General features: G+C 43.6%; 3 protein-coding genes across 9 annotated transcripts in view; 2 read left to right on the plus strand and 1 right to left on the minus strand.

The window, feature by feature from the left end:
• The window catches only part of RUFY3 (RUN and FYVE domain containing 3), a 231185-nt gene that overhangs the window by 45604 nt on the left and 157658 nt on the right, over window positions 1–27923 (plus strand). For 6 of the 7 annotated variants that reach the window (XR_014568346.1, XM_083756524.1, XM_083756527.1 and 3 more), the window contains 4 exons: window positions 560–639; window positions 1923–1950; window positions 2859–2933; window positions 3595–5189. The exons of the other annotated variant lie outside the window; for it this stretch is intronic. Coding sequence is in view for 5 of the 6 variants with exons in the window: in XM_083756524.1 (XP_083612650.1) it covers window positions 560–639; window positions 1923–1950; window positions 2859–2933; window positions 3595–3738 (327 nt within the window). In the remaining variant the exon portion in view is untranslated. Of the gene's footprint in view, window positions 1–559; window positions 640–1922; window positions 1951–2858; window positions 2934–3594; window positions 5190–27923 lie in introns of those variants that run through there. 7 annotated transcript variants of the gene reach the window in all.
• GRSF1 (G-rich RNA sequence binding factor 1) lies at window positions 6272–18240 on the minus strand. The gene is made up of 10 exons (XM_083756647.1): window positions 17435–18240; window positions 14253–14409; window positions 12992–13147; window positions 12737–12880; window positions 11756–11891; window positions 10741–10916; window positions 10487–10608; window positions 9538–9673; window positions 8600–8686; window positions 6272–7581 (listed from the first exon to the last, which is right to left on the minus strand). The coding sequence occupies exons 1-9, from the start codon at window positions 17897–17899 to the stop codon at window positions 8625–8627; spliced, it is 1554 nt and encodes a 517-aa protein (XP_083612773.1). The 5' UTR covers window positions 17900–18240; the 3' UTR covers window positions 6272–7581; window positions 8600–8624.
• The window catches only part of MOB1B (MOB kinase activator 1B), a 33534-nt gene continuing 29390 nt past the window's right edge, over window positions 23780–27923 (plus strand). Inside the window, exon 1 of the mRNA XM_083756963.1 lies at window positions 23780–24345. Within this exon, the coding sequence (XP_083613089.1) occupies window positions 24332–24345 (14 nt within the window). The 5' untranslated portion in view covers window positions 23780–24331. The remainder of the gene's footprint in view (window positions 24346–27923) is intronic.

The following is a 27923-nucleotide window of genomic DNA, read 5'->3' on the forward strand; positions in this document are numbered from 1 at the left end:
GAGATTTAAATAGAAGGACATTTTATTGTAATCTTAAGTTTATCATTGTTCATCTTATTGGGAGGACTTTTTCCAGAAAGGCATAGATTTTCAGTAATAGTCTGGCAGCTGAATGGACACTAATCTGCCAAGATGGTTGGGGACCCCCTGAAACTGATTTGGGGGAGTCACAGCAAAGAAGAAAGGGATGTTGCCCATTTTAAATAAGTGTGCAAGTGATCCTTCAAATAAACTGGTCTGAAATCATTCAGGGCTTTAAAAGTTAGTACCAGCACATTAAATCAAGCCAGTAAATGAAGGATAACCACATGCTTCTTCAAATATCCCTAGAGTAACACACGCACATGGCAATTTCTGTTACCACAATTCTCGTTATTTTCTCTTAAGTGATCTCTAGTTCTTCTAGTAGTAGTAGGTAGTTTCATGGTGGCCAAAAGTTTGTAGATTCTGGCCGTTCAGGAAACTAATAGCTATTGCTGAGGGGAGGGGAAATGGACACAGCACATATTATTTCTTCTGTGTTCTTCTTTGATCCTTCAGTATCTGTTTGTTCTGGCAGGATGCAGGAAGCAAACACCTGGAAGGAGAGTCTCCGTGGAGAACACCAATAAAAGAGGGGCAGACAGTTCTTCCAAGCAAGTATGGACCATATATTCAATCCATATTCTCTTTGATCATACAGGTGTTGGTGGTTATGATTCAGTGGCCAGTTTTTCAGCTAAGATGACTTCTTGTAGACTCACACACATGAAATTTTATCTGATGTTTGTGCGGGACATCCTAGCAAACAATGGCTGAATTTAGACAATTGTCATCCAGACATTTTTCAATTATACTATATTTGCACACCATTTTCAGCATGTGTTCCAGCTATGATAAGTACTCTAGGGAGGATAGTTAACATCCCATGATAAGTTATGCTGAAGGTGGCATATCTGGAGAGTGAGCTTTGCTGTGAGCTTACAGTTGCTTTCTTGCAGGGCATGGGATGCCCAGATTCAGGATGCCACATTCCCTCCAAATTGCTTGGCCATTGCAGTGGTTTTTAGTGGCCAAACAGAAGCTTATGGAAATTGTTGGGTCTGTTCAGGTAGCATAGATATCATAGATAAAGGTAAAGGGACCCCTGACCATTAGGTCCAGTCGTGACCAACTCTGGGGTTGCGCGCTCATCTCACTCTATAGGCCGAGGGAGCCGGCGTTTGTCCACACGGAAACACTGTTTACCTCCCCGCCAGAGCGGTACCTATTTATCTACTTGCACTTTGATGTGCTTTCGAACTGCTAGGTTGGCAGGAGCAGGGACCGAGCAACGGGAGCTCACCCCGTCGTGGGGATTCGAACCGCCGACCTTCTGATCGGCAAGTCCTAGGCTCTGTGGTTTAACCCACAGCGCCACCCGTGTCCCATAGAGGCATATAATACAAAACTCCACATTGTGGTGGCTCTTCTAGGGAAGTGTTATTTGAACTATTGGCTTCTGCTGAAGTGTGAAACAAGCAACTTTCATGTAGATGTGCTCATCAATGTGGTTTATGTGTCTTAGTTTTGACAATTGTAGAAAGCACATCTTAGTTTCTGGGTCCAAGATGTGGGCAAGCAGAGCTCCCTTGTAAATCTAATCAGATGCTTACAAAGTAGCTTGAGGGCCTTGTGTTTGGATTCTGAGAGTTCATTGCATGGTGGGCTGGTAAAAACCTGGGAGTTCATAACTTTAATTTTATGGATTGTATTCTACCTTTCACAAGCTTGGTATGAGGCACGGACAACCAACCCTACTTTATGTTTAGAGCATCTATTATTATGAATGTGCGTGGCCACATTACCATTATGACAAATCAGAACAAACCTAATGGCTAGCTTGCATTAGTTAAGATGTGGATGAAATAACATTCAAAGTTAATGTCTTATTTCTCTTCCAGGGCACCTCCTATCTTGCAAGAGGAGCATGTAAGTCATCTATGTTGCTTATTTTAGAACAGTCAATAGCCAAGAGCCTTTAATATGCAGGCAAATATTTAAAATGATGAATTGCTAAAGAGGCTGAGTAGCTTGAGTGGTGTGCAGATGGTTTTGGGATGCTGACATGTAATTTTGTCTTTGACTTACTTGTCAAAAATCAATAAGTTGGTTTTAGAATGTTGGCTTATAGATTTGAAGTTTTACTTTTGTTTTTGTAAATTTCCAAATATTTGTGTATAAATATTTTGAGCATTAAGTGAAATGTTAAAATGTTGTATTCTGGACCCCTGCCTGCTGTAAGCATGTACCCTCCAATGAGAACAGAAGCGTTGTTAGAAAATTATTTTGATAAACCATAAAATTAATGAAGAAACTCCAGTCCGCACAAAATTCCTGTTGTTGGAACTTTTGGCCCTGGTGTCCAAGCTCATATTTGTATTATTTGTAGCCCATCCATCTGACTGGGTTGCCCTAGCAGTACTGAATTTAGTTTTGTAGTAAGTAGTCTGGGAATTGCCAGCTTAAAGGGACTGAGTCTGAATTCTGTGTATTTTAATATGGGGGAATAATACTGACTTATGGTACTTTATGGGATTGTTGATAAGGATTATACAACTAGCCAACGCATATGAAGTGCTCTGACCACTTCAGAGTACTATACAAATATTACTATAAAATGGTAAATTCAAATGAGTTCTGCTTCAATGTTCAAAGCGCACAAACTCAGAAGGGGAAGTAGTGAGTTTGGAGCCTACTCAGCTCATCTGAGATTTAAGTCCAAGTGGGAGGGCTTCAGCAAATTGTAAGCAAAACATTCACATGAGAAATCAAAAGGCTAGCAAAAAAAAAAAAAAGCATAACTGTATGTTTAAATAACATGTTTTTCAATTATTTAGGAGACGCTCCTTGGACCTGGCAAATTAGAGTTGTGCCAGCTGTGTCAAGAAGAAAGTACACAGAGCAAAAGAAAGGTAAAATTAAACAGAGTGGCTCACCTGCTTAACTTGGGGAATCCATCTTCTGCCCCAGTAGTGTACTCAGCCTTTTGTAGGAATAACAGATGCAAACTTTTTGACCACTCTCATAACCTGCTTTAAGGGGGTTGTGTGTGCAGCAATGAGAGGAAGTTGTTGAATGGTCTCTTTAAATTTGAAGGTTCGTTATTGTTCCACAAGATGTGTATGTCTTTAAGGGCCAGAGCAAATAACACGACCTAGTTTTACAGCTGTGAAGCAGTATAGCAGGTGCTGTTAAGTTGTGTTAATTAAGCTGTGTCAGCAATTGGGTGTAGTATATAAAGAGCAGCACCTAGCTCTCTCAGTACCCTGGTGGTTGGGTCATGCTTATTGATATATTATAATGAATGTAAAAGGAGTTTTTGTTTTTGTTATTAAAACCGAGCTAAAGTTATTTTGCATTCCTTGTAATTTGTGGTCTCCCCAGCACGCTTTCTGCAGTGCAACTAGTCTGCAAATAGTGAACAGAAGTAACTGCCCAACCTGAGCCCGAAGGACAGGACAAGCTATTAACCTGAAACAAACACAAGGCAACTTGAGATTCTCTCCTCCTGCTCCCTTAAGGAGGAAATGTAATGCTGGTTTTAACTTCCATTTGTTTTTCTCCCCTCTTCAGAACACCTGCAAGAACTGTGGCGGGGTGTTCTGTGAAGACTGTTCAGCAAATGAACTGCCCCTTCCTTCCAGCATTTACCCAGAGCGGGTCTGTAACCTGTGCCACAAGCATTTGATGCAGCAATATTCGGCAAGCCCTTCGTAGGACTCCAACGGTGATAGGCAGCGGTCCTGTCAAAGGCAGCTTATTTCCACCAGACGTAAGCTTCTGAACGCTGCAACATCTTGGAGAGTTACTCAAAAGAACACCTTTGTCTGCTTTTGCAGAATCAGAGTACGTGTTGGGTTGGGGGCTGTGAATTGACCAATCAGCCCTAACTTCTAAACCTTTAAAAGACTTGGGTGAACACTTCCGAGTTCTACCCAGATTCTGACATGCACTGATGTTACAGATGCTTAAGAGATGAAAAAGCATTAGAAGCAGGTTCTGTAAATCTTGAGATGTTTAGTTTTTGAAGACACAGAAGATATTGGTGGAGGTGTATCTAGACACTGCTCCCTGGGGGATAGCAGTGCAACCTGAGCATGGGTGCCCATAAGGATAAATAGGACTCTTCCTACCTTGGCACTCTTTTTACTTCTCTAGTGCTTGTAGGGCCCCTGTCAGCTATGCAAACTAGGCATGTGTCTTGCCTAAGCCACTTCATCCTTTATTTTCAGCCTAGGGCAAGGACACTGAGCCACTCTCAGTCTGATTTCCTAAGAGCAAGCTATGCAGATGTACTCTGCCTTGCCAGCAGACCTGTGCGACCTGCAATTTGAGTCCTCGCTTTGAATTGCAAAACCCTCTAGAGGACTTGGTGGTGCATTCTACCCATGTTTTATAGCCTACAGAATTGCACATGTGTGCGCAAAAATGTAGCAGTTGAATAGGCTCCACAAGTCTTTGGCACTAAATTAGGTGATCTGTAAAAACAAACTACAACTGGTTGTCTGGCCAAAGATGAAAATACCACAAATAAGTTTATTTTTTGCCTGAACTTGTGTTTTCTTTAGGGTTGTGCTTTATACATGCTGCTGCTTTAAAAAATGCATTGTATGTAACCAAAATATCTGAAAGAGAATGTACTGTGTACAAAAAATATTTTGACTGCACAAAAACTCACATGTCTGGTGGCCTCTCAACTTGGGAGTCTATATTTTTGCAGAATACCCACAAGGACAGCAACCGATTGTAAATGACTTGACAATTTATTTTATTTGCAAAGCTGCTTATTCAAGCTGTAGATGTGATTGACACAATAGGACTATGTGGGCAGTACTCCCTATTTATGTAAATGTAAATTTAAGAAGGCATATATTGCAATACTGCTGCTTACCCATAAAACAATGGATTTTTGAAAACCTGTCAAGTATGATATAGAATATACCTTGATCTGCAAAGATTACTCGGCAGCAGAGGTTGACTCTTACAGTGGTGGCTGCTTTCTTGAACCGTAGACCACACAAAGTGTGTTGTGTGAAGAGACCTACTTGTACTGGAAATTAAATCAAAACTGCACAATGTATTTGAATCCGTACAAAACTGCTGTATATTTTGTTTGCTATGTTTTGTTCTGTGCAGACAATCTTTACTATAAACATACTGAAGTTTTACATGGCTTATTTTATGATACGTTATATGGAGTAGAAGGGTATGTGGCTTTAAGTCATGACTGATCTGAAGTTCCAGCTATAACACTACAATTAGTTACTGAAATTTAATAGTTTAGCCTTCCCAAGCGGTGGCCCTCAAGGTCTACATTGGCTCCCAATACGTTTCCAAGCACAATTCGAAGTGTTGGTGCTGACCTTTAAAGCCCTAAATGGCCTTAGCCCAGTATACCTGAATGAGCATCTCCACCTCCATCGTTGTGCCCGGACACTGAGGTCCAGCGCCAAGGGCCTTTTGGTGGTTCCCTCATTGCGAGAAGCAAAGCTACAGGAAACCAGGCAGAGGGCCTCGGTAGTGGCACCCTCCCATCAGATGTCAAAGAGATAAACAATTACCTGACATTTAGAAGACATCTGAAGGCAGCCCTGTTTAGGGAAGTTTTTAATGTGTGACATTTTAATGTATTTTTAATCTTTGTTGGAAGCTGCCCAGAGTGGTGGGGTACAAAATAATAATAATAATAATAATAATAATAAATAATATACTTAGTGTAAACCCATTGAAATAAATCAAAATGGCTCTTAGGTCCATTAATTCTCATATGACTTAAACTAAAGCATGTAACACAGTCAACATGTTGATGTACACAACAACTGCCTGTTCCCCTTTATTTTAACACGGGAGCTTTTCACACTGCATTTTAAAGTGCCTAGTCCTTGGCTGCTTTTGTATTTCAAGTGATACCAAGAGTATTAAAAACACAGGGATTGGCAAACCACTTTTGATGGAAGGCTCTTGTGCTTAACAACTCAATGACACAGTACCTTATATTGTGGCAAACTTGCCTTGTAGACGAAACTATTTTTATGGAACTTTTTGTATCTTCTAGTTTTCTATAAACCCTAGCTGCACTTCTGATCGTACACAAAACTGACCAACACATTTACTTTTGAAAATAGCTTCTATGTACAATCAGAAGAAAGGTGTGGTTCTTAGAGGTCTTATGGTTAATGGACGGGTATTGCCTTTGAAAGCTGTGTTGAAATGTGTCAAAACCAGATAAAGAACCCTGAAGCACAGTGTCTGCATTAAGAAAAAAAACTTTCATTTATTAAGAGTAATACATCGACTTGATCAGACAGGCAAAACTAATAAGCAGTGTTTAACACCTACTTGTCTAACACCTACTTGTCACTATACTTAGCGGTAGCAGCAGCAGTTGGGCACAGCTTCACCTATCAAACTTGCTGGTCTCTACTATGAAAAGAACAGATTTATACAGAGGGGCCTAAAGCACCTGGCAATCTTTAATCACCCATCTGAAAATCCTTTCATTGCCTAGCTAGTTTAGTTGAAAAGCTGAGGTATGGGCACTAGCATTTTTAAACTTTCTGCATATGTTAGCAACCATACACTTCATATTCATCTGGGATTTGGCTGCACAAGTATAATGCTGGCAACGGTATTATCAGTCCTCTCGCATGTCCTGGCAGAACCAAGCAAGGTAATGGTAAATTCAAACCATTCACATGGTAAAAATCAGTTTTCATGTAAGGAATTAGTTGGATCCAAGGGCTGTTGCATCAACCTAACCATCTTACTAGGATGAAGACTGAAAGCATTAAGTCTTTACCACACACATGACAATCTGCTAACTTCTGAGTTAAATGTTAATACAGCTGAAGCTACTTATGGAGAAATAGCAGTTTCTTTATAGCCAGTATTCAGCACCCTATCTAACATCTGACCCAAAAGCCCCATGTGTGCTCGGCTGCGCATATGCTGCCATTCAGCTTCCCTCTCCTAGTCAATATTAAGGGACTTTCTTTGGGCAATTATCTCTCCTATGGGGCATTTCAGTCTTCTGGTGACCCACAGAATTCCTACCATGAATTACTGTATCAGAGCAGTTCTGGCATTAAGTTCCATGCAACAGACTGGTGCAGATGTAACACTGTTCTACCTACCACCGATAAGCAATTGGCAGCAGGCTACAGAATCTCACACGTCTCCCCCTAACTTTGTTTAACGGTTGAGTTGGGATTGAAATCAGAGCCCACATCTATCTTGCTTAACCACAGTGAAACAATCAGCAACGCATCTGAACCATCCGTGGTTTAGAAACTGACATTTACGTAACCCTGTGTGCATCATAGCTTGGCCCCCAGTCTACCAGGACATGTAACAAGAAGCTTAAGGACAGTTCAACTTTAATTTTGGTTTTAAACAGATCCTACACAAACCATTTGTAGGGTTGCAGCTGCAGCTGCTAGATTTACTTTGAAAGGCAATTCAGGAGAAAAAGTGTCCTTTAGAATTTATCCTTGCTGGTTATGGGGACGCCTATATTCCAGCTCTAGGAAAATGTGCAAATGAAATGCATCTTGATTTATCCTGTTGGGAAAGAGGGTGTTGAATTAACAAATATGAATGCAAGTCATCCTGGCCCAATACCCTCCTCTTTCTTTAGCTCTCAAATGTAACACAACAGTAACATGCTGGGTGTCATTAGCATTTGGAGAATCTCAACAGTCCTTATGCCTGCAAATACAGGCTTAAAAGACTATGAGAGCTATAATTAGCAGCAATCTTAGCCCAGGGAGGTTTCCAGTTGTCAAAGAGCAAAGCTCTCTCCTTTCCAGGATCAGCAAAATTATACAAAAGAATATGTATGCAGAATTTAGTTTTTAACTTTCTTTTAGCAACGCAGACTTAAATCCCGAATATGAGATCTCTTATTAGTGCTGCTCTAAATTTGGTTGACTGCTTTTTTTATTATAGCCAACTCTACCACAAGGTATTTAAATAGAGACAATGTTCCAAAAAGTCACAATTTACGTAAGAACAGAGAAGAGATTACAAAAGAAAAACAGAAAAAGAATTACTGCTTCCACTAGAAAATACCTTTTCAATTTTCATCCTGAATGCATGAGTATAAGTGGGGAAAAGCTTCCAGTAACCTGATCAGAGAACAGCATGCACAACTTGTTCCTGTATAGGCTTCTCAAAGCCATTTCACATGGTTACCTCATGAAAATCCCATAATAGCCACCAGCTCCCCACTACCTTACTTCTCTAATATTGCACCATTATTTGCTGTTTGCATTAAAAGCCTTGAATTAAATGGAATAACACCCCATAGAAAGAGAATTTGCACCTTAAACCAAAAGTTTTAAGCCTGAAATTGCCTACTGTAATGGAGAAAAAGATTTGGCAGTGGTTACACATCATCATGGCTGCATGAATGTCTGTTACTGGGGAGCTGGATACCCTCATGACCTCCAGAAGCATCTGATTGGCCACTCTGAGAAGTTTTAATTCACTGCAGCTATAGATTGGATTATCTCTACAGATGCTTACTTGACAAACAGTCTGGTTTCCTAGATAAATTCAAGTTTGCCTTAACACTCACCTATACTTTGGGAATTATGCCATCATCACTGGCAACCATTTTTTCTGCTTGGCGATGAATTCAGGAATAATTCAATGTATCTATGCTCTGTAGGAGAGAAGAACAGCTTTAACTTTCCGTTCATGCTTTAAAATGTTTGTGCAGGAAAAGTTTATGCAGCAATGCATATCACTTATCAAGCACTACATGCCCCCATTACCTGATACCTACATTACTGACCTCAGTTTTTCCAGAAAGCCAGTTTACAGCAGGCACAGCTGCTTAAAGTGGTCCCTCCACAGCTGTGTGGTGACTTCTGGAACTGCAAATGAAGAAGACCTGCCTGCTTTTGGAAACTGCTAGACATATACTGATGTGCAATGTCATCAGGTAAGGATTCCTCACTTGTCATCAGTGGCCTTGCAACTAAATACGAACCATGATTTTCTAGGCTCAAAAGGCACACACAATGCATCTAATAATTCAAAATGCAGTATTGTGTTAGGTTTTGTTAGGTTTTGTTGCAGTATTGTGTTAGAACAGGTTCAGGCATTATGCTGCAGAAATGGTTTTCTCTACATCCACTCACCCCGGCAAAGCAGCTTGCAACTGGGATGATCAAAAGCGCAATCAAAACGTTTTTTCCCATTCGCCCCACTGCAAGACCTCTTGCTCTCTCTATTTGCGCAACCGGATCATCTGAACGCTTCTGGAATCTTTTCTTATACTGACTCAAGGCAGGTGTGGGAAGGGCAAAATAGAGAACCTGTCATCTTTCTGTTCCCGGCAGTTTACATCAGAGGAGGACATCTTCGCAAGGAATTTTTAAAGGAAAAAATATGTACCTTCTCAAAGGGCTCTTGCTATATACTCCTCCTGCTTTTGAATTGACACTGCTGTGTTTCAGCAGTCCCCTTCTAATCCTGTGTCCCCAGGGAAAATACAGACATTCCACTTACGCACGTTCGACCTGTTCTTGGCCATGGCTGCAATCGCATCTTCGTGTGTCTCAAAGTGAACATCTGCTTCTCCCGTTGCTTTCCCGCTTGAATTATATTCCATAGTGATCCTCACCGGTTTCAGGGGAGCAAAGAACTTTAAAGAAAGGCATGTGGGGTGAAAGTCAAGATTTAATTATCAAAATCTGAAAACCAAGACCGAGCAGAAGCAGTGGAATTACTGTTCTATATTTGAGACTAGCAGTAATGTGTTAAAAGGTCTTAGCTGCTGTCCAGACATAATAAGCCAAATTGCTTGTTGCCCAGAGCTGGACCTGTTCCACAACTGAAGCTTACACACTTTGCATTGTCATCAAAAAGCTAATTTGGACAAGTCCTGCTGAAATTTTACTTGTTTTCTTTAAAAGTGCAGACCATGCCATACTCAAAACTGCTTTTGAAAAGGTCCTCAGTTCAGAAGCTGTTCATCGTGTGAGATTGATGTTAAAGTAAGATCATTTCCGCTCTCTTTTCATGCACAACTAAGTGGTTCTGAGCATTTTCCTAAAGGCCAGGAATCAGTCACAATCAAGATGGGGAGCCTAATTAGTACTGAAGGAGTAACAGACCAATAAGCCCAATCTTCAGGGCTGTTGAATGTGAATATTAAGCTGTTACCATTCACTGTCTCAATCCTCTCCAAGACTTAAAAGTTGAAATAATACTCTAATGTGCTCTTGATTTTCCTGGCGGCACAAGCTTATTGGGAACAGGTCAGAAGTAGTGGCATTCAGGAGAGAAGTGCAGGGATGAATGAGTTTTAGCAAACTGCTTGCAAACTGCTTCTGGCCAATCAGGACTTGTAAGTTTCAGTGACTGTCAAAAGCTAAAATTCCCATTTAGAAGGATAAATACAGTAGTTCCTAATAAAATTGTTCAGGATATTTTAAATGATCTTACCCCTACGTACATTTATAATATCTTGTGCAGTTGCTTGAAATGGCAGACCCCTCAAATGAACAAAGTGAAGCGAGGAGAAACTCCCAGACTCTGACACATCCCGAGTCTTTTCAAATGCTTGCTTAAAAACTTCTGTAAAGTGAACAAGGCCAGAATGAATGTGTGCAAATTACATCTGTGTCTTGTCTGCCTCTCTCCAACACGTGGAGGACATAAAGAGGCAGGTCAAAGATGTCTCAAATGATAAGTATTGTATGGACTTACCATTTTCTTTATCACTTTCATACGTAGCAATCGGTCTTAAGGCCTCATTCAACTCACTTTCGTCAAAAACAGATTCGGAATCTTGTTTCAGAGTGGGATAGCCCATCATCTTGCCCCGGAAAAAGCCATTGTGTGTTCGAATTTCACTCTTTTGGCTTGGGAATATTTCTATGTATCTATAATGGGGTTGTTTTTTTTTAAGTGAGAAGAGTTAGATCAGGATTGATATTTACCAAATACGCAAAGGCTCAGTTCAGACAACAAGCTCCTGGCACTCCTACTTTTGTAAAAACCAGAAACAGAGAGAGGAATGTATTCAAATCTACGTAAGAACTAAACCAGAATGTAAAGCCAGGTCTGTCACATCCAAACCACAATTAACCTATGTTTTGAAATTATGGCTTACAGGGAAAGTTCAAGCCTTCGTTTGCCGGCTCAGATGTAAGAGCAAATAGTTAAATGCAAATGCAGGGAAAACTGGAGTGTACGAGGGGATGAGGGAGTATACAAGCTCAAGGTTCATTCATGTAATGCAAAACCATTATTTATTACATGTGAACCAATTCAGAGTATTTTCTCTCCCTCATTTATTTTCTTGACAAGCTTATAAAGCGAGTCAATATTATTATTCTCATTTAAAATGACAACTGGAGCAGAAGACAAGGCCCTGTTGAAATCTACCATGTGAAATCCATGACTGACACCAGAATTCAAACCCAGGTTTCTCTAGTCCAATATCCACTGCTAGCTACTTAAACACACAATACTGGAATGTATATATGTTGTTGTTGTTTAGTTGTGTCCGACTCTTCGTGACCCCATGGACCAGAACAAGCCATGTATATATGTAGGTACATACAATCACCCTCTCTCAAGTCCCATCCCTTCTCACAACAACCAATCCAGCATAAATGTTTTGATTAGAGGAGACAGCATACATCCAACTTCCACCTGCTTTTTTTTGTTTTAAAAATATATATCCACCACTCCTCTCATGGATCCAGTAGCAACATACCGGCTCCCAATTTCCTCTTTATGCTTCAACAAGGCTTGATTAGCCATCTCAGGGGTAGCAAACACCACAAATGCTTCTCCCGTTTTCCTTCTTCCCCTCTGGTCCATGACAAATGTTATGTCGACTATAGTCAAACCTGCAAGAGAAGGCATTACAGTAGCAGCAGGGCACATTTTGCTCTGTTCTTCCTAAGAGGAGCAAAATGTGAACCCACGCTCCATGATAAAATTGCACATCAAAGGCTGCCTTAAATATAGCGGCACTAACACTTTAGCACTTGGTTCTTGTACAATTTACAAACTGATGCAAAAATGTTATGGATCAGTCTCAAGAGCCTGAAGCTAAACATACAATACATGAAACAAAAGACTCTCCTGTTTCTACCTGCATCCCTTTTGACCTGCTCCCATTCAATTTAAATACACACACACACACGAGATATGCAGGAGGCCCCCTAGGGCACTTGTTCATACAGCACAAAATTAGATAAAGCAGATTCACTATGATGGTATGTTCAGCTTTGGTTCACTGCCAGGTGTCAGATTAAACCTAAATGTGAAACAATGTGTCCATTTAATTCTACCCTGTGTGACAAAATATCGCCACCACTAAAAACTATTTTCTGAATTATTCTGTTACTTGACCCTTCTGGGAAAGAACAATTCCAGTAACGCTATCAGATGATCCTTGTATCCTCTTTATCAGAATTCTTCCTGATCTGGAAAAAAAAATTACTCATAATTCTTCCTGATCTGAAAACAAGGAGTTTCTAGTCATATCTAAACCTGCTTCTGCACCCCCTCCCCCACTTTGAGTTAACTTTTCCTGCTCACCCTAGAAACCCCATTTGACATCTCCATACCAGGTGTACAACAAACAAGATTTTTCCAAGGTGATTTTTTTTTAAAAAATCCCCATTTCGTTAGATGACACAGGCTCACAATCACTTGCTCACAGAATCGCTACTCCACGCAGAATCACCTGAGAAGAACTCAGAAATATCCATTTCATTGCAGCTGTAGGGAAGGCCTCTCAGTCTCACCACTCCATCGTTTGTCACAGATGTTGAACTGGAGTGCAAGCTCTTCATGATGGCATCAACATCCTCATTATGTATTTCAAAAACTGCAGTGGGGAAAAAACCAACAAGAGTTTTTTTGAATAGTGCGATGACTAGCTGAATAGTGCGATGAGTTCTTAAATCATACTTAATCCCGAGCAAAAAAAGAAGCTTACCTTCCACATAACGCTGACCCAGATATCTTCTGTGCTTCTCCAAGGCGTTTTGCACATCCTGTTCTGACTCCAGTTCAACCAAAGCATCTCCTCTGCGTTTGCCATCTCGGTTTAAGAGGAAGTGGATGCCATTCACACCATTTCGAATCTTGCTGCCTACAAGTAGGCAGATGAAGGAACGTCAGGTGCCTTCTTTTCTGATTCAGATGCAATGGGACATTTTGATGTTTCATACCAGAATGCCACTAAATTCCCCTACACCAAAGGGACAAGGCCTGAATGAGGTAGCCCTATTTGGACGACTGTCCAGTATCTCCAGGGTTGTATTAAAAGCTCCAAGGATTCAACAACTCCACTCAGCTACAGAACTGGGAATTCAGTATGTTGGCACATTACTGCTACTTTTAAAGATGCTCTTCCACGGTGTGCCAAGTTACTTATAAACCCTCTGCGCTTATTAAAACATACAACAGTGATTAATTGCTTTAGCCAATGAGTACGCCTAGGGAATTGTGAGCTTCTGAAAATAGCCATTTTACAGGCTCCACAACCAGGAGCAGCTCTACAGAAATGTAGGCGATCAATACAGTTCTGAACAGATTCAACAGAAGTACACAGTCCCAGACATATTGTGCCAGCATGGAAATCTAAACTTAATTAATTGGTTAGCCAGAACTCTTGCATAGTTCAATTCAGCATATGTGTCTCACATTAGTGTATGTAGCCTTATTTACTGGAAACATTTTTATCCTGCTCTACAGCTGGAAAGGCTCTCAGAGCTGCTGAGAGATCAATACAAACAAATATGTTCCCCGCCCTCTCGTGGGTGTGGGGGAAGCTGCCTCCTCCTAAATCAAGTAAATAAATAAAAATACTGAACTAAAAGTAGAAATTGTAGAAAGATTTTGACAGATTTTTCTGAGCACTTGGGGTCAAAGGAAAGTAATTTAAAACAACTGTTGTTGAGACATTTCATTCTGAATCTGCTAGACAGAGCCAGACAGAGGATGATGACAGGTGGGGGTCCTGCCCCCCACAACATAAATCCTGGCTGTGCCCATGCGCCCTCCAGCTGAAAGAGAGAAGCTGCTTTAAGCGCATTGCCTCTCCCTCCTGGCAGCCCCAGTTTGGACCAGCCTCCCTGCCCCCCAATAAAAAACCCAACATGCAACTTTAAAGCATGCATTTTATGTGATTTGTAGTCCAGACCCTTAGCCACGTCGCCATGTGGGTTGGTCGGGGGGGGGGGGAATGAAATTACCTGAAAAAAAGTTGAGAACATCTTCCTCGGTGCAGGAGTAAGGCAGACCCTGGGCCCGAATAAGATACACATCATCTTCCTCGCCACGTGACTTAGTTGGAGATGGGTCATACTCTGAGAGAGGCGGATATTCATCATGAAATGGAGGGCTGTGCTCCTTCAAAGAGAGAGTTGTCGTTTCAACATTATATTTGTAACTAAACATATAATCAGGGCACAATTTATGAGTCAGGAATATAGGTATCTGCCTCGTGCCGAGTCAAACTATTGGTCCATTTAGTTCTGTATTATCTAGACAAGGGTGGGACCCATGGACCTATTTAGGCCTGTGAGGCCATTTCAGCCAAGCCATGCCCACCTTCCCTACACCTGACGCCATACACTGGAGGAGCACTACTTGCAGGGCTTCGTCTGCACTTGAAATCAGCCGATTGCTTGCAAGGTTTGTTTTCAAATCACATGGGCAAAAATAGGTCACCTGACATCACTGCAATGTGACAAGTGGACTGAAGCATCCTGTGCATGTCCCATGCAGGGACCAGATTGCTTAAAAAGCACATGTGATACTCTAACATAGCTCTGAGGGATGTCCTCAATGTCACAAGTGTGTCTCTTCAATGGAATGGGAAATTTTCTTAGCACCAAGGTGAAAACACATTATGATCTGGATGATGAAAAGAGTTTATGTTACATATTTGCTGAGAGCATATAATAAATAAATAGATTATTATTATTAATATAATTTGAAAGGAAAGCAGAAGTGAAGGAACAAGGGCGGCATTCTTGATTACTTCAAATGACTCTCAATCAAGAATGGATTACAATTGCTGCTTTAATCTTAAATATGCACAAAGAGTGGGGGGGAAAAACCTCTCCTCAGTTACTAGGACCACGTGGTGAAGCAATGGGTACCTAGCTGAATTTGGATGTTTCCGCTTAAACATCTGAGGGCCAGGGTTAGTCAACAATTAGGTGAGATTGAGGACTCAGCTATATAGCTGCAAATAAAATGTTTTAAGCGTGTCTGAAGTACAATATGCAATGTGGCATTAGATGGTGAGCCTTATGGAAAATTCAATGTATTTCTAAAAACGCTTTTTTAAAAAAGCATTTTCAGAACGGTATTTCTATGTGTGCAGATTCCACCTCACTCACATACTGGCAAATCTAGGCTGCCCAGTTATAGCTGATTGGGAAGTCTTGTGCAACAAACCCACTTCTCCAAAATATCTGATTTTTGGTGATAAGCAAAAAACTGAAAAAATGCACTGGAAAGTGCTGGATAACACTTGCTTTGATGCAACTGCATCTAACTTTCCCACAAACAAGTCAGAATGAATGCCCATTCAATGATCATGTCTTCTGGCTTTCTCCAGAATTTGGAATATTATAGTTAGAGATGTGGGTAGGGAACTGGGATCTATTACTTATTTAGTTATTAATTTATATGCCATTCTTCCTTCCAAAGGTGTTCAGGGTAGCACCCTCACATTAGGGGGTCACAGCTAGGCAGCCAGCAGTGCTGTTTTTTGCATGGCCAGCACCATACTTCCAGGTGTCCAGCCACTGAAACCCTAAGGCTTCTCCTTCACCTGCCATGCCAGGTCAGAAGTAGGACTCCAGTACTCAAGGTCCCTTTCCTATCCAGCAGATCCCCTCTCCCCACCTCACCCCAAATGTAAGAATGCTCAAGAAGCTTCTGTCATATCACAGAAGCTGTTGTCTTCTCGTTGCACTAGAAAGGGCAATGGGGCGACCTGAAAACCCAGCAAACAGCACCCAGGTTTCCTTCCCATCTGGTCAGCTCCAGGAGAGAAAGAACACAGAATACCATGGTCAGAAGGACCGCCCTCAAGCAGCTTGGTTGGGGAGAGAATCCCCAAACTTGCTCTGACTACATAATCCCGTGGCCCCTGCAGCTGCAGTTTAGGAAGACAAGTGGTTTCTTCCTAGTCCTTCAGAATACAGCTTCGCCCTGGGAAATAGGGGGTGGGGAGCTTCTTTAGAGACTGTTGGGAAGAGCAGGCAATAGCTCAGGGGTCAGCAACCTTTTTCAGCCGAGGTCCGGTCCATCTCAGACCATGTGGTGGGCCAGACTATATTTTGAGGGGGGAAATGAACAAATTCCTATCCCCACAAATAACCCAGAGATGCATTTTAAATAAAAGAACACATTCCACTCATGTAAAAACACCAGGCAGGCCCCGCAAAAAACCCAGAGATGCATTTTAAATAAAAGGACACATTCTACTCATGTAAAAACACGTTGATTCCCAGACCATCAGTGGGCCAGACTGAGAAGGCGATTGGACCGCATCCCCCCCCCCCCCCCGTTACAAGGCCTCTACACCAACGTGAGTCTTTATTTATGTTCCTGTGCTTTTAACTTCTTGTATGTTTCAAATTCTGGCTGTGTCCTTTTTTCCTTTTTAGTGACGGTATCACTCTTTCATCCTTCAAGATGCAAGATCTTGTGCAAACCGCTTTTGAGGGTTTTTCGTCGTACAGCCAAGCGGCATATAAATCTCAGGAAATGACCCAACCAATAACATCAGTTTGGGGGAGCAGTATTTTAGCTTTCCCTGTGTTGTGTATGAATATATGTATATGTGTACACACACACGTGTGTTTGTGTGCGCACGTGTGTGTAAGTGAGCAAAAGGAAGAAGCCATGCCGTCCAGAGAGCCCGTCCCAATTCCCACTCAGCCATAAGCAGTGGCGTAGCGTGGGGGGGTGCAGGGGGGGCCAGCCGCAACATCTGGGGGTTAGGGTTAGGGGGCGCAAATCCACGGGTTAGGGGGTGCAAATTACTTGCCTTGCCCCGGGTGCTGACAACCCACGCTTCGCCACTGGCCATAAGGTACGTGGGGTGACCTTGGGCCAGGGTCTGTCTCCGTCACACACACACACCCAGCCCACCTCCAAAGGGCAGTCGCGAGGATAAAAAAAGGCACCACCCGCCCTGCACTCCTCGGGAGCAAAGGCACGAACACGATCCCCTGTCGAAGGCGGGGTGGGGAGAGAAAAACACCACAAAGCGGTACAGAAACGAAATAAACAGCATTTCTCTCACGCGCCCACTTTTGGGAGGCTGTGTGTGTGGAGACCCATTTCCCAAAGGCGCCCCCAAGTATTGGGGGTGGCAGTTCCCCGTTTCCCCTCCCCTCAGGAGGGCCCTTACCTGGCTGTAGCATCTCCCCGCGAGGGCCGGAGGCAGCAGCGAGCTCCTCAGGGCGCCGAAGCCGGGCAGAGGCCCGGCGGAGCCGGCGAACCCGCGGCTCTGCGTGGCTGCCCCGAGCAAGAACAGGAGGCGGCGGCGGCCGGAAAGGCCGAGGGAACCGGCGGAGGCGGAGGGGACGGCTGAGGAGGAGACTGAGGCGGCGTGGCGCAGCGGCAGGCAGGCCGCGCCGGTCTGGCGGCAACTGCTGCAGCTACAGCCGCAGCCCCGGAGCAGCGCGCCCAGCACCCAGCGCGTCCCGGCCATGGGAGGAGGCGGAAGCCCCGGCGTCGTCGTGGTGGTCTCCGCGGCTGCCGCTGTCGTCGCCGCTACGAAAGCCTGAGGCACATGCGCGGAGGAGGAGGCGGCGGCAAGCGGCCTGCAGCGGAGCCACGGCGGGCAGGGAGGAGCTGCGTCAGGAGGCGGCATCCCAGGAGGCCTCTCGCTCGCTCGCTCGGCCCGCCCCTCACGCCGAGGCCGAGGCCTGGGCCTCGCGTGAGGGAACGTGGGAGGCGGGAGGGCCTTGCTTCTGGCAGGCGCAGCGCGGCGGCGGCCGGGGGCTGAAGCGAGGCCTAGCGCTGTGAAGGGGACTCGGTTCTCCTCAGAGCGGGTTTATTTGGGGGGTGGGCTCAGGAGACAACTTCCCCCGCAGCTTTGGGTAAGGGGGTCGACGACTAGAAGGCCCTGTTGGGCCCCAACACCTGAAGGAATCGTGCAATGGTATTTTGGAAGTAGGAGAGCAAATGCAGGCTGAGACCCTACCTGCCTGCGGACTGTCTTGCCATAGTGGTGCATGCTCTGGTTATCTCTCGCTTGGACTACTGCAATGTGCTCTATGTGGGGCTACCTTTGAAGGTGACCCGGAAACTGCAACTAATCCAGAATGCGGCAGCTAGACTGGTGACTGGGAGCAGCCACCAAGACCACATAACACCGCTCTTGAAAGACCTACATTGGCTCCTAGTACGTTTCCCAGCACAATTCAAAGTGTTGGTGCTGACCTTGAAAGCCCTAAACGGCCTCGGTCCAGTATATCTGAAGGAGTGTCTCCATCGTTCTGCACTGAGGTCCAGCGCCGAAGGCCTTCTGGCGGTTCCCTCGCTGCGAGAAGCCAAGTTACAGGGAACCAGGCAGAGGGCCTTCTCGGTGGTGGCACCCGCCCTGCGGAACGCCCTCCCACCAGATGTCAAAGAGAAAAATACCTACCAAACTTTTAGAAGGCATCTGAAGGCAGCCCTGTTTAGGGAAGCTTTTAATGTTGAATAGGTTATTGTATTTTAGTGTTTTGTTGGAAGCCGCCCAGAGTGGCTGGGGAAACCCAGCCAGATGGGCGGGGTATAAATAATAAATTATTATTATGATTATTATTAGGGGCCAAGGTCCCTTCGCGATCCCCCCTCAATAAAATATTTGAGGGGGCCGGGCCCCCACCCCAGAGTTGATGGGCATTGCCATTCAAAGTATGTGTGTATCTTGTGATGGATTATGTGGTATGGGGCTTACCTGCCTCCCCCAATATTTTACTCAAGTTGGCACCCCTGGTTGGAAAGGACCTCAAGGGTCACTTAGCTAACCCCCCCCCCCCCCAAGATAATGCAGGTTTGTTTGTAGGCTGCTGAAGGGGCTTTGCTTGACTGATGCTGGATTAGAAGGTGCATTTCTGTTTGAGGACGCCTCCGATTTGGGTAGTCGTTTGAAAAGTTTAAACTGCCAAGTAGATCAGTACTTCCGCTAAAGCGAAAAGCAAATGACAACCTTGGATATACAATTCCAAAAACATGAAATGAGCTATATATTAATGCTGGTGGTCAACAAAAGAGGTTTAAAGACTGTCTCAAGGCAAATCTAAAAAAAAAATGTAGTATAAACACCGACAACTGGGAAACACTGGCTTGTGAGCGCTCCAGTTGGAGAACAGCCTTTACCAAAGGTGTCATGGGCTTTGAAGACATTCGAACTCAGGACACAAGGGAGAAACGTGCTAAGAGGAAGGCACACTTGGCAAATCCACACTGTGATCCACTCCTGTCTGGAAACCAATGTCCCCACTGTGGAATGACATGTTGGTCCAGAATTGGACTCCACAGTCACTTACGGACTTACTGTTAAAACCATGTTTATGGAAGACAATCTTAGTCAGCTATGAGTGATCGCCAAAGAAGATGATTCTCTTAACAAGTCATCTCCCCCCCAATCTCAAAATAGAACTTAAAAGAGTACATACCAAATCTGTAATTGCACATTTTTACAGTTTTTATGCTACCATGTGTGACTGTCTAATAATCAACTTTTTATTGGTTCACAAAGCCTGAAAAAGACATCTCGCAGCCAAAGGGTTTTGTGAATGTTCAGCTGTATGGCCATTCCAGAGTAATTCATTATGCCCATTTGGTAGAGTAAAGGTAAAGGTAAAGGTACCCCTGCCCGTACGGGCCAGTCTTGACAGACTCTGGGGTTGTGCGCCCATCTCACTCAAGAGGCCAGGGGCCAGCGCTGTCCGGAGACACTTCCGGGTCACGTGGCCAGCGTGACATTGCTGCTCTGGCGAGCCAGAGCCGCACACGGAAACGCCGTTTACCTTCCCGCTGGTAAGCGGTCCCTATTTATCTACTTGCACCCGGAGGTGCTTTCGAACTGCTAGGTTGGCAGGCACTGGGACCAAGCAGCGGGAGCGCACCCCGCCACAGGGATTCGAACCGCCGACCTTTCGATCGGCAAGTCCTAGGCGCTGAGGCTTTAACCCACAGCGCCACCTGCGTCCCAACATTTGGTAGAGTAGATAACCTCAAATGACAGATCTGATTTAGCGTGTCTTAACAGTTTGTGGTTATGTAACACTGCAGTAGACTACCAGAGCTTCCCATACTAGAGTAAGCATCTCAACTGACCCGTAACCCTTTTCAGTATGACAATAACCATACGGTAGAAACAGAATAATATAATTATCTCACAAGGCAGTTACTGAGCCAAAATAATACTGCTGGCTTGCTGCAGTAACAATTGGAATTTAATATATACTGAAATACAAAATATTTTGAAGAGAATAATAGGTCTGAATTTTTAGGCTATGTTTTATTATGCTTCACTGTGGTTCTCTGCATTTATTGTATTTATCTAATTTTACATTCCAGTCCTAAGCACACTTATTTGGAGGTCAGGCTTATTGATGTCAGTGGAACACTTTTAAGAAAATGTGCTTATGTTTGCATTAAAGGGGCATACCCACACAAAGAAAAAGCAGTGTTTCCATAGAACTCGTTGTGGAATGCCAGATCTCAGGGCATTTCACTTCTTCAAGGCTTGGTTAGGTATCTAATCTCTGCTTTGATATACATTATTCTCATGTGTAATAAAGGCAACATATCTTATTCAGGTATCTGAAGAAATGTGCATGCACACGAAAGCTCATACCAAGAACTAACTTAGTTGGTCTTTAAGGTGCTACTGGAAGGAATTATTCAGGTTCAAGATAGTGATGTGAAAATTAATTTGCTTCATAGTTCGTTCCCAGGTGGGAAAGTTTTACCTGAAATAAAGAGGCAAATGCTGGAAATTAAACCAAAGGCCCGACAAAAATGCAGATCCTTAATACTGCTGTAGTAGAACCAATTAACAGGCAAAGAACAGTGGCTTCACGGTACAAAGGTACAGGTTTTTCTGCTACCAGGGAGGTTCCTTGACTTTAATTTCATGTTAATATCTAAAACAATCAGCTACCTTTACAAAAAGAACATTTCTTGGATTAATTCAAAAACATCTGATAATCTAGTTCAGAAAATAAAGTATTTAAAACAATTTTATTTACAAAAGATATGTATGACTAGCATTTGACTTTCCTGATATTTCTCAAGGTAAGGAAATAACCAGTGGCTTCCCAGTGATTGATTCTTTTTTTAAAAAAATATTTATTTATTTATTATTATTAATGCACAATGAAAAAAGCCATACATCAAAACTGAACAAAAAACAAGTAGAAATAATAATAAGTTAAAAAACAAAACAAAAACAGCATTATAAGAAAAAAGGTCTTTTGACTACAGACCTGACCTCTCGTTTACTCCTTAATTCAATTACATATAACTTATTGCCGGTAAAAAATTAGCATGGTTTAACTGATTCTTGGTTTTTCTTTTATCTCACATCATTCTTGAAACTACTACTGAAATTAGTTAAATGCTGCAACAGAGTTTAAACTTCTGTAATTATTTTTCAAATATATTTTAAAGACTTACCATTTTGAAAGAAATACCTGTTTTGGTTTATTCTGACAGGTTATCCAGCTCCGCATATTCAGTCAAATTTTGGATCCAGTCTTGCATAGATGGAAGTTTGTCAGATTTCCAATTTGGAAACCCCATTGATTGATTCATTCTCCTGTCAATTTAACATACAGTAATCGTTCCTGCCAATAAGATTCAAAACAATCCATTTGACTAGTCTACATTTATAAGTGAAATAATCAAAATACATTTGGCTTTCCTGGCCAAAGATGGGAGACATAGGCGTTTTTATTTTTTTTTACATAATAAAATTTAGCTGCTTTGATGTGTTGACTGAAGATGGTGTGTACATGCGTTCAAGGAGCAATGTGGGTCTGTTCAATCACCAGAGGTACTACCCACCACACCCCTTCAGGCACTAAACAAGATATATTTAGCATACAAAAAGTCAGTACAACAGATGCCAAACACACACACACAGTCCCACCTCTACATGAGTAAATATTTTTCTATATACAGTATTTGAACAGTGTTGCAGAACTATGAATACCCAGCTGAGGGCAAGGCATTGAATACACTGGGATTTACTTCCGAAATTGGGGCTATAAAGCAAAATGTAAGTTTATAAATAAAAAAGGTGAGAGAGCCTGACCATGTTGCTTAATTGGCAGACAGAACATGCAAATGTGCTGCCACTGTGCGTGCAGTAGTTTCAGTGGACCTCTTCACCTCGCCTAAATTCCCAGCTATGGGAATGGGTCCATGACAAAGGTAGAGAAAGCAAAGGAGAATCTATATCATGGGTAGGCAAACTAAGGCCTGGGGGCCGTATCCAGCCCAATTGCCTTCTCAATCCGGCCTGTGGAGGGTCTGGGAATCTGCGTGTTTTTACATGAGTAGAATGTGCATTTATTTAAAATGCGTCTCTGGGTTATTTGTGGGGCATTTTTTCTCTCTTCAAAATAAAGTCCGGCCGCCCACAAGGTCTGAGGGACTGTGGACCGGCCCCCTGCTAAAAATGTTTGCTAACCCCTGTTCTATATAAAATAAACCACCTACACTGCAGGTTCCCTTCAGCTACTCTCAGGAGTAAGGCCCTATTCATGAGGAAAGCAGGAAGCAGCAGAGGCTGGACAGCTGCATATGGAGCAAAAGGAACCGGAATGCAAGTAACCCAGGCGTTGCACCCCCTTTTCACACACACATGCACACACTGCATATGGCAGTTAAGATGACACGAAATGCAATAGGCTGACATAAGTCTAGGTAAGGCCAACTATTTCGAAGTGCTGGCTTCCTCCAAATGGTATCTTGAGCAACAAAGAGCAATATTAATTATGTTGCACCAACTCAGGCTTATCACAGGTTGGGCAGATGGAATTTGGAAGAAGGGGCATGATGGTTGCATATAGTGTGAAGATTGTTGTCGTTTAGTCATGTCCGACTCTTCGTGTCCCCATGGACCAGAGAACGCCAGGCACTCCTGTCTTCCACTGCCTCCCGCAGTTTGGTCAAACTCATGCTGGTAGCTTCGAGAAGACTGTCCAACCATCTCGTCCTCTGTCGTCCCCTTCTCCTTGTGCCCTCAATCTTTCCCAACATCAGGGTCTCTTCCAGGGAGTCTTCTCTTCTCATGAGGTGGCCAAAGTATTGGAGCCTCAGCTTCAGGATCTGTCCTTCCAGTGAGCACTCAGGGCTGATTTTCTTCAGAATGGATCTTCTTGCAGTCCATGGGACTCTCAAGAGTCTCCTCCAGCACCATAATTCAAAAGCATCAATTCTTCGGCGATCAGCCTTCTTTATGGTCCAGCTCTCACTTCCATACATCACTACTGGGAAAACCATAGCTTTAACTATACGGACCTGGTATGGATTTAACTATTGGGAGCCGCCCAGAGCAAGTGGACAACCCAGTCAGATGGGTGCCTAATAATATTAATAATAATAATAATAATAATAATAATAATAATGTGTGTGTTGGGTGCTGTAGCACCACAGACACAGTGCTTTTATTCCCTGTCAGAAACACAAGCTCCCATTTCCCCCGCCAACATTCCCCCTCAGGCAGCCCAAAGCTGCAGCCCAGGAGGAGAGAGAAGCAGCACCTGTTGAACGTCTGCCATGCAGCTAAGCAGAGCTGAGCAGCTAAGCAGAGCTGGGTTGGTCTAGATGACCCTCGGGGGTCCCCTGGTCCAGCTCTACCATTTTACAAGCCCCAAGCGGGAGGCCGGCTTGTGATTTTAGTCAGGAGGGGCGGCGGCTGAGGGGTGGCGGTGGTGGTGGTGAAACCATTTTGGCTCCTCTCAGAAACCCGGGGTGCCCGTGTGTGTCTGTGAGGGAGGAGGACGTTATGGCCGGCCTCGGCCGGAGGAGGCGGGAGAGCGCCGCCGCCATCCCTCGCGCCCTCTGAGGAGAAGGCAGCGAGGAGGCGGGAAAGGGCGACGCCGAGGAGGAGGAAGAAGGAGGCGCCCGGCCGCCGCAGCCGCCGCCGCCGGCCTCGTCAGTCCCCGCCCCGCGGCGCTCGCGCTCCCTCTCGCCGCCCGACCGCCGTCCGCCCGTCCTTCCTCCCCTTCGTCCGCCGGGGCCGCCTGCCGCTGGGAGCCGAGCCGAGTCCCGCTCCTCTTCCTCCGCCGCCGCCGCCATGAGCTTCTTGTTGTAAGTGCGGGCCGCCGAGGGAGCCCCTTTCCCCGCCTCGCCGGCAGCCGGGCCCAAGCCGGGCTGCTTTCCTGGCGCCCGAGCCCCGCCGGGGGGAGGAGGAGGACGGAAGCCCTTTCCGCCTAGCCTCGGCGCAGCGCCCCATGGCTCTGCCCGGGGGCCTTGGCTCTCCAACCGCCGCTTCCTCCACCACTGGGGTTATTTACTTCTGGGGTTTTTTTTTTGCTCTGTCGCTTAAGCCTCTTTCCTCACATCCTTTGTGTTTGTGTATATGCCTTGCCACCCCTTCCATGGCTGGCCCCCTCCTGAGGCTCCCCATTTTCTCCGGCTCTCCCCAATTCTGCCCTCGCCCCTTTGGTTTCCAGCACATTTGTTCCTTATGTGCTGGTGCTTCCTTTAAAAAAAAAAAAATCACCACCACCCCCACCGACCGCAGGAAAAAAAAAAAGGGAAGTGCTTTTATTTGTATTTTCTGGTGTTAATGTTGCTGGTTCTCCTTAAATAGCTCCCCCCATATTGATCATCATCATCATCCCCTACTGCCCTTCATCCAAAGATCCCAGGGCGGTTTGCAACAGAAAAATATAAAATGAAAATACAAAATGCTTATTAAAAAGCAAGGGTGTTTTATTTTATTTAAGGAGGTTATCTCTTTGCTTGATTGACCCTTTGGTTATAAAAAGGAGAGATTGGTGGGATGGGGGCTCTGGGAAACCCTTCTGTACCTCAATTTTTTGGGGGGGTCCGCTTATGCTGAAATGGGAGGCTGATTTGTTGCACCTAAATTGCTTCCTATCCTAAAAGTTTCTGTTTCGTTCTTGGACCTTTGGGTGCCATTTGAGCTAAAATGGGGGTGTTAGCATTTTGGAGGATCTCACTGCTGTTGTTTGAATTGCCATCTGCAGCCAAGTGGAGGAGTTCTGTATTATAGAAAATAAGGTGATTTCTGTTAATTGTGGGGTGAGAATGATGGTGGGGGTGTTTGTAATATCAGGTGCCCCATAAGCCTGCCTGTTCTTCCCTCCCCCACTGCCCCCTCTTGGACAGCAGCTTGGAGAGACTCCCTAGTGGTTTCTGTCTGTAACCATAAAATGAAATTGCATCCCCTAGTTTGTCTCCTCCCTTCCACCCCCCTCTCAGGGAATACAGGAGTCTGTAATTAATCGCCCCTTCTCCCCACCGGCCTTTTCTGTGTTTGAAAAGGCAGCAGTTTTTCTCTTGAGTGGTTCTTGTGATTAAGATAATGGTTATACAGGGTACCCAACTTGTAGAGAAGGTTTTTTTTGGGGGGTGTTGTTTTTTTGTTTTGCTGAGACTGACAGGGAACGCAGCTGGCTCTGTTACGTAGGGGGCTAGACATCTTGAACAATAACCCTGAGAGATCCCCTTCCTCCTTTTGTACTCTGGCCATTGATTGCAACTGCGTTGTGGTGGTCTAGTTTGCTCTTAATTTTTTCTCCAAGTATCTGCTAGAGTGAAAAGCAAACTTTTGGTTTGCTTAAAATCTTTTTTAAAAAATACGTATCTAAATTTAGAAGTAGATTGCATGGTACTTGATAGTCTTTTAAGTTCCTCTAGGGAACACAGGACACATATGTATAGTAGAAACTAAATTTAACATTTTGGCCTTCAAAAGTGCAGAAGAAGGGGCTTCTTTTGTGAAGGGTCTATTTGCTTTGAGGTTTTGAGGTTCAGCACAGAATTTGGAGAATGTACATCTTCCATTTCCCTAATACTAAACTTGAAGAAGCAATTTGAAGAAGTTTATTGAATTTTATGGGCAAAGGCTACCGTCTTATACACAACAGTAAGCACCATGGAACATCCTGACTTTTAACATCTGAGTAACCAACATAGGATGGCTTAAAGAAAACCACATGAAAACAACTACTTTGCTTGGTTCTTTAAGCCTTTCAGTATACCATGCAGTTAAAAGCTAGTACAAAGCTTTTGGACTTTTGAAGGATTGGCACATGTTCTGAAAAACTCAAAGCTAATTGTCTAACAACTTGTCTGGCATTATAGCAAGCAGGTACTGGAAAGGACAGATTGATGCAGACACTTGCAACATGAAAACAGCTCTAGATATCAGTATTTGTTAGCTAACTGGCACATACTAAATGTGTAGGGCCCGTTGTTCTGTTATTTGGTTTCCTAGTTCAAAAGTACAACCAAGTAATCTCCAGTCTTTGCTGGTTGGAGTGGAGGCAATCTAATTATGACAATCAACATAAACCGGTTAAGTGACTTACAAAATAAAACACAGTGTACTCCTGGGAAAGGGAATGTTGGGGACTTAAACAAAATAATCACTTTGTTGCAGAAGACTTACTTTGTCATGTTCCTGTAAAATGTAGTTGTGCTTATACATGCTTCCACGAACCTCTGCAAATATCTTATTGATTAATATTAGGATAGCCCAGTCCTGTGCATATGCTTTAGCCACAGTAAGTGTCAAAATGTTATGCCTTATAGAGACTCATTTCTCTTCTTACTCTTTAAAATATCTGGAATGGATTTGTGTCTATGCAAAAAAAAAAAAAAAAAAAAAAAAAAAAAAACCCACCTGAAGCAAACTTCCAGACCCACATAGCTTTCTTTGTGTGCACGTGGGGCCATGTAGATAGTTTGGAAGGACTGTATCTTGAAAGGAAAACTAAAAACAAATTTATTTAAAACAAATAAAGTGTGTTTTATTCAAAAAGGCAAAAAAGAGGTGCTCTCATTTGGTCTCTTGGAGCAATGATCTGTTGTGGATTGATGCTTCTTTCTATATAATTAAGGTCCATAGTAATTTCTGATTCTGTAAACCCATGTTATCTTCATTCTGCTTGTGAAACTGACAGCTGCATTTTTAAGAGAACTCTTCCTGAAGTCTGAGACTGCCTAAAAATACTTGCTGTGCAGATATATCAGTGAATTGTGCCCATCCATCCACCCTTGTAGAAGAAGAGGACAAGAAATCTTCCATTTTCTTGTCTTTGGTTTGGGGTTTTATATTCATACCTGCCCTGGTTAGCAAACACAGAAGAAAATATAAAATATTTGGAAATGAGGAGGAAAGCTGGTTTTCTGATCTGCCTGTTCCTTTTGAGCTTTCACAGTTCTAAGAAAATAGATGTTGGTTCCTGTTGTGTTTCCCTTTTTTGCATGAACACAAGTGTTCAACGCAGATAGTGGCCCAAGTACATCATTTCTCTTCCTCATGGCAAGACATGGGTAGCATGTCTGTAGCAGGGATAAAAACTTAGATATATAAGCTAAGTGCCAAATGGCTCCTTAAACCACGGTTACAGTTACCAAAATGGAATGCCTAGTTGCCATTTTTGGGCCAGACAGCTCAAAAGTTGTATTTTTCAATACAACTTTTTGGTTCCTGAAATTCATTCTGATTGTGCAGATAAAGGTAAAGGTAAAGGTACCCCTGCCCGTACGGGCCAGTCTTGACAGACTCTGGGGTTGTGCGCCCATCTCACTCAAGAGGCCAGGGGCCAGCGCTGTCCGGAGACACTTCCGGGTCACGTGGCCAGCGTGACATCGCTGCTCTGGCGAGCCAGAGCTGCACACGGAAACGCCGT

The sequence above is a fragment of the Podarcis gaigeae genome (assembly GCF_964106915.1).
Source record: "Podarcis gaigeae genome assembly, chromosome: 9".
NCBI classification, from domain to species: domain Eukaryota; kingdom Metazoa; phylum Chordata; class Lepidosauria; order Squamata; family Lacertidae; genus Podarcis; species Podarcis gaigeae.

Bases quoted from the DNA above. Each gene is read 5' to 3' on its own strand.
- GRSF1 (XM_083756647.1), bottom strand. From the start codon at position 17,899: ATGCCGCCTCCTGACGCAGCTCCTCCCTGCCCGCCGTGGCTCCGCTGC. The intron at 13,148-14,252 runs GTAATTTCATTC...GCCTACTTGTAG, and splicing joins TGTTCTCAACTTTTTTTCAG to GCAGCAAGATTCGAAATGGT. The intron at 10,609-10,740 runs GTAAGTCCATAC...TTCACTTTACAG, and splicing joins TGAAAGTGATAAAGAAAATG to AAGTTTTTAAGCAAGCATTT.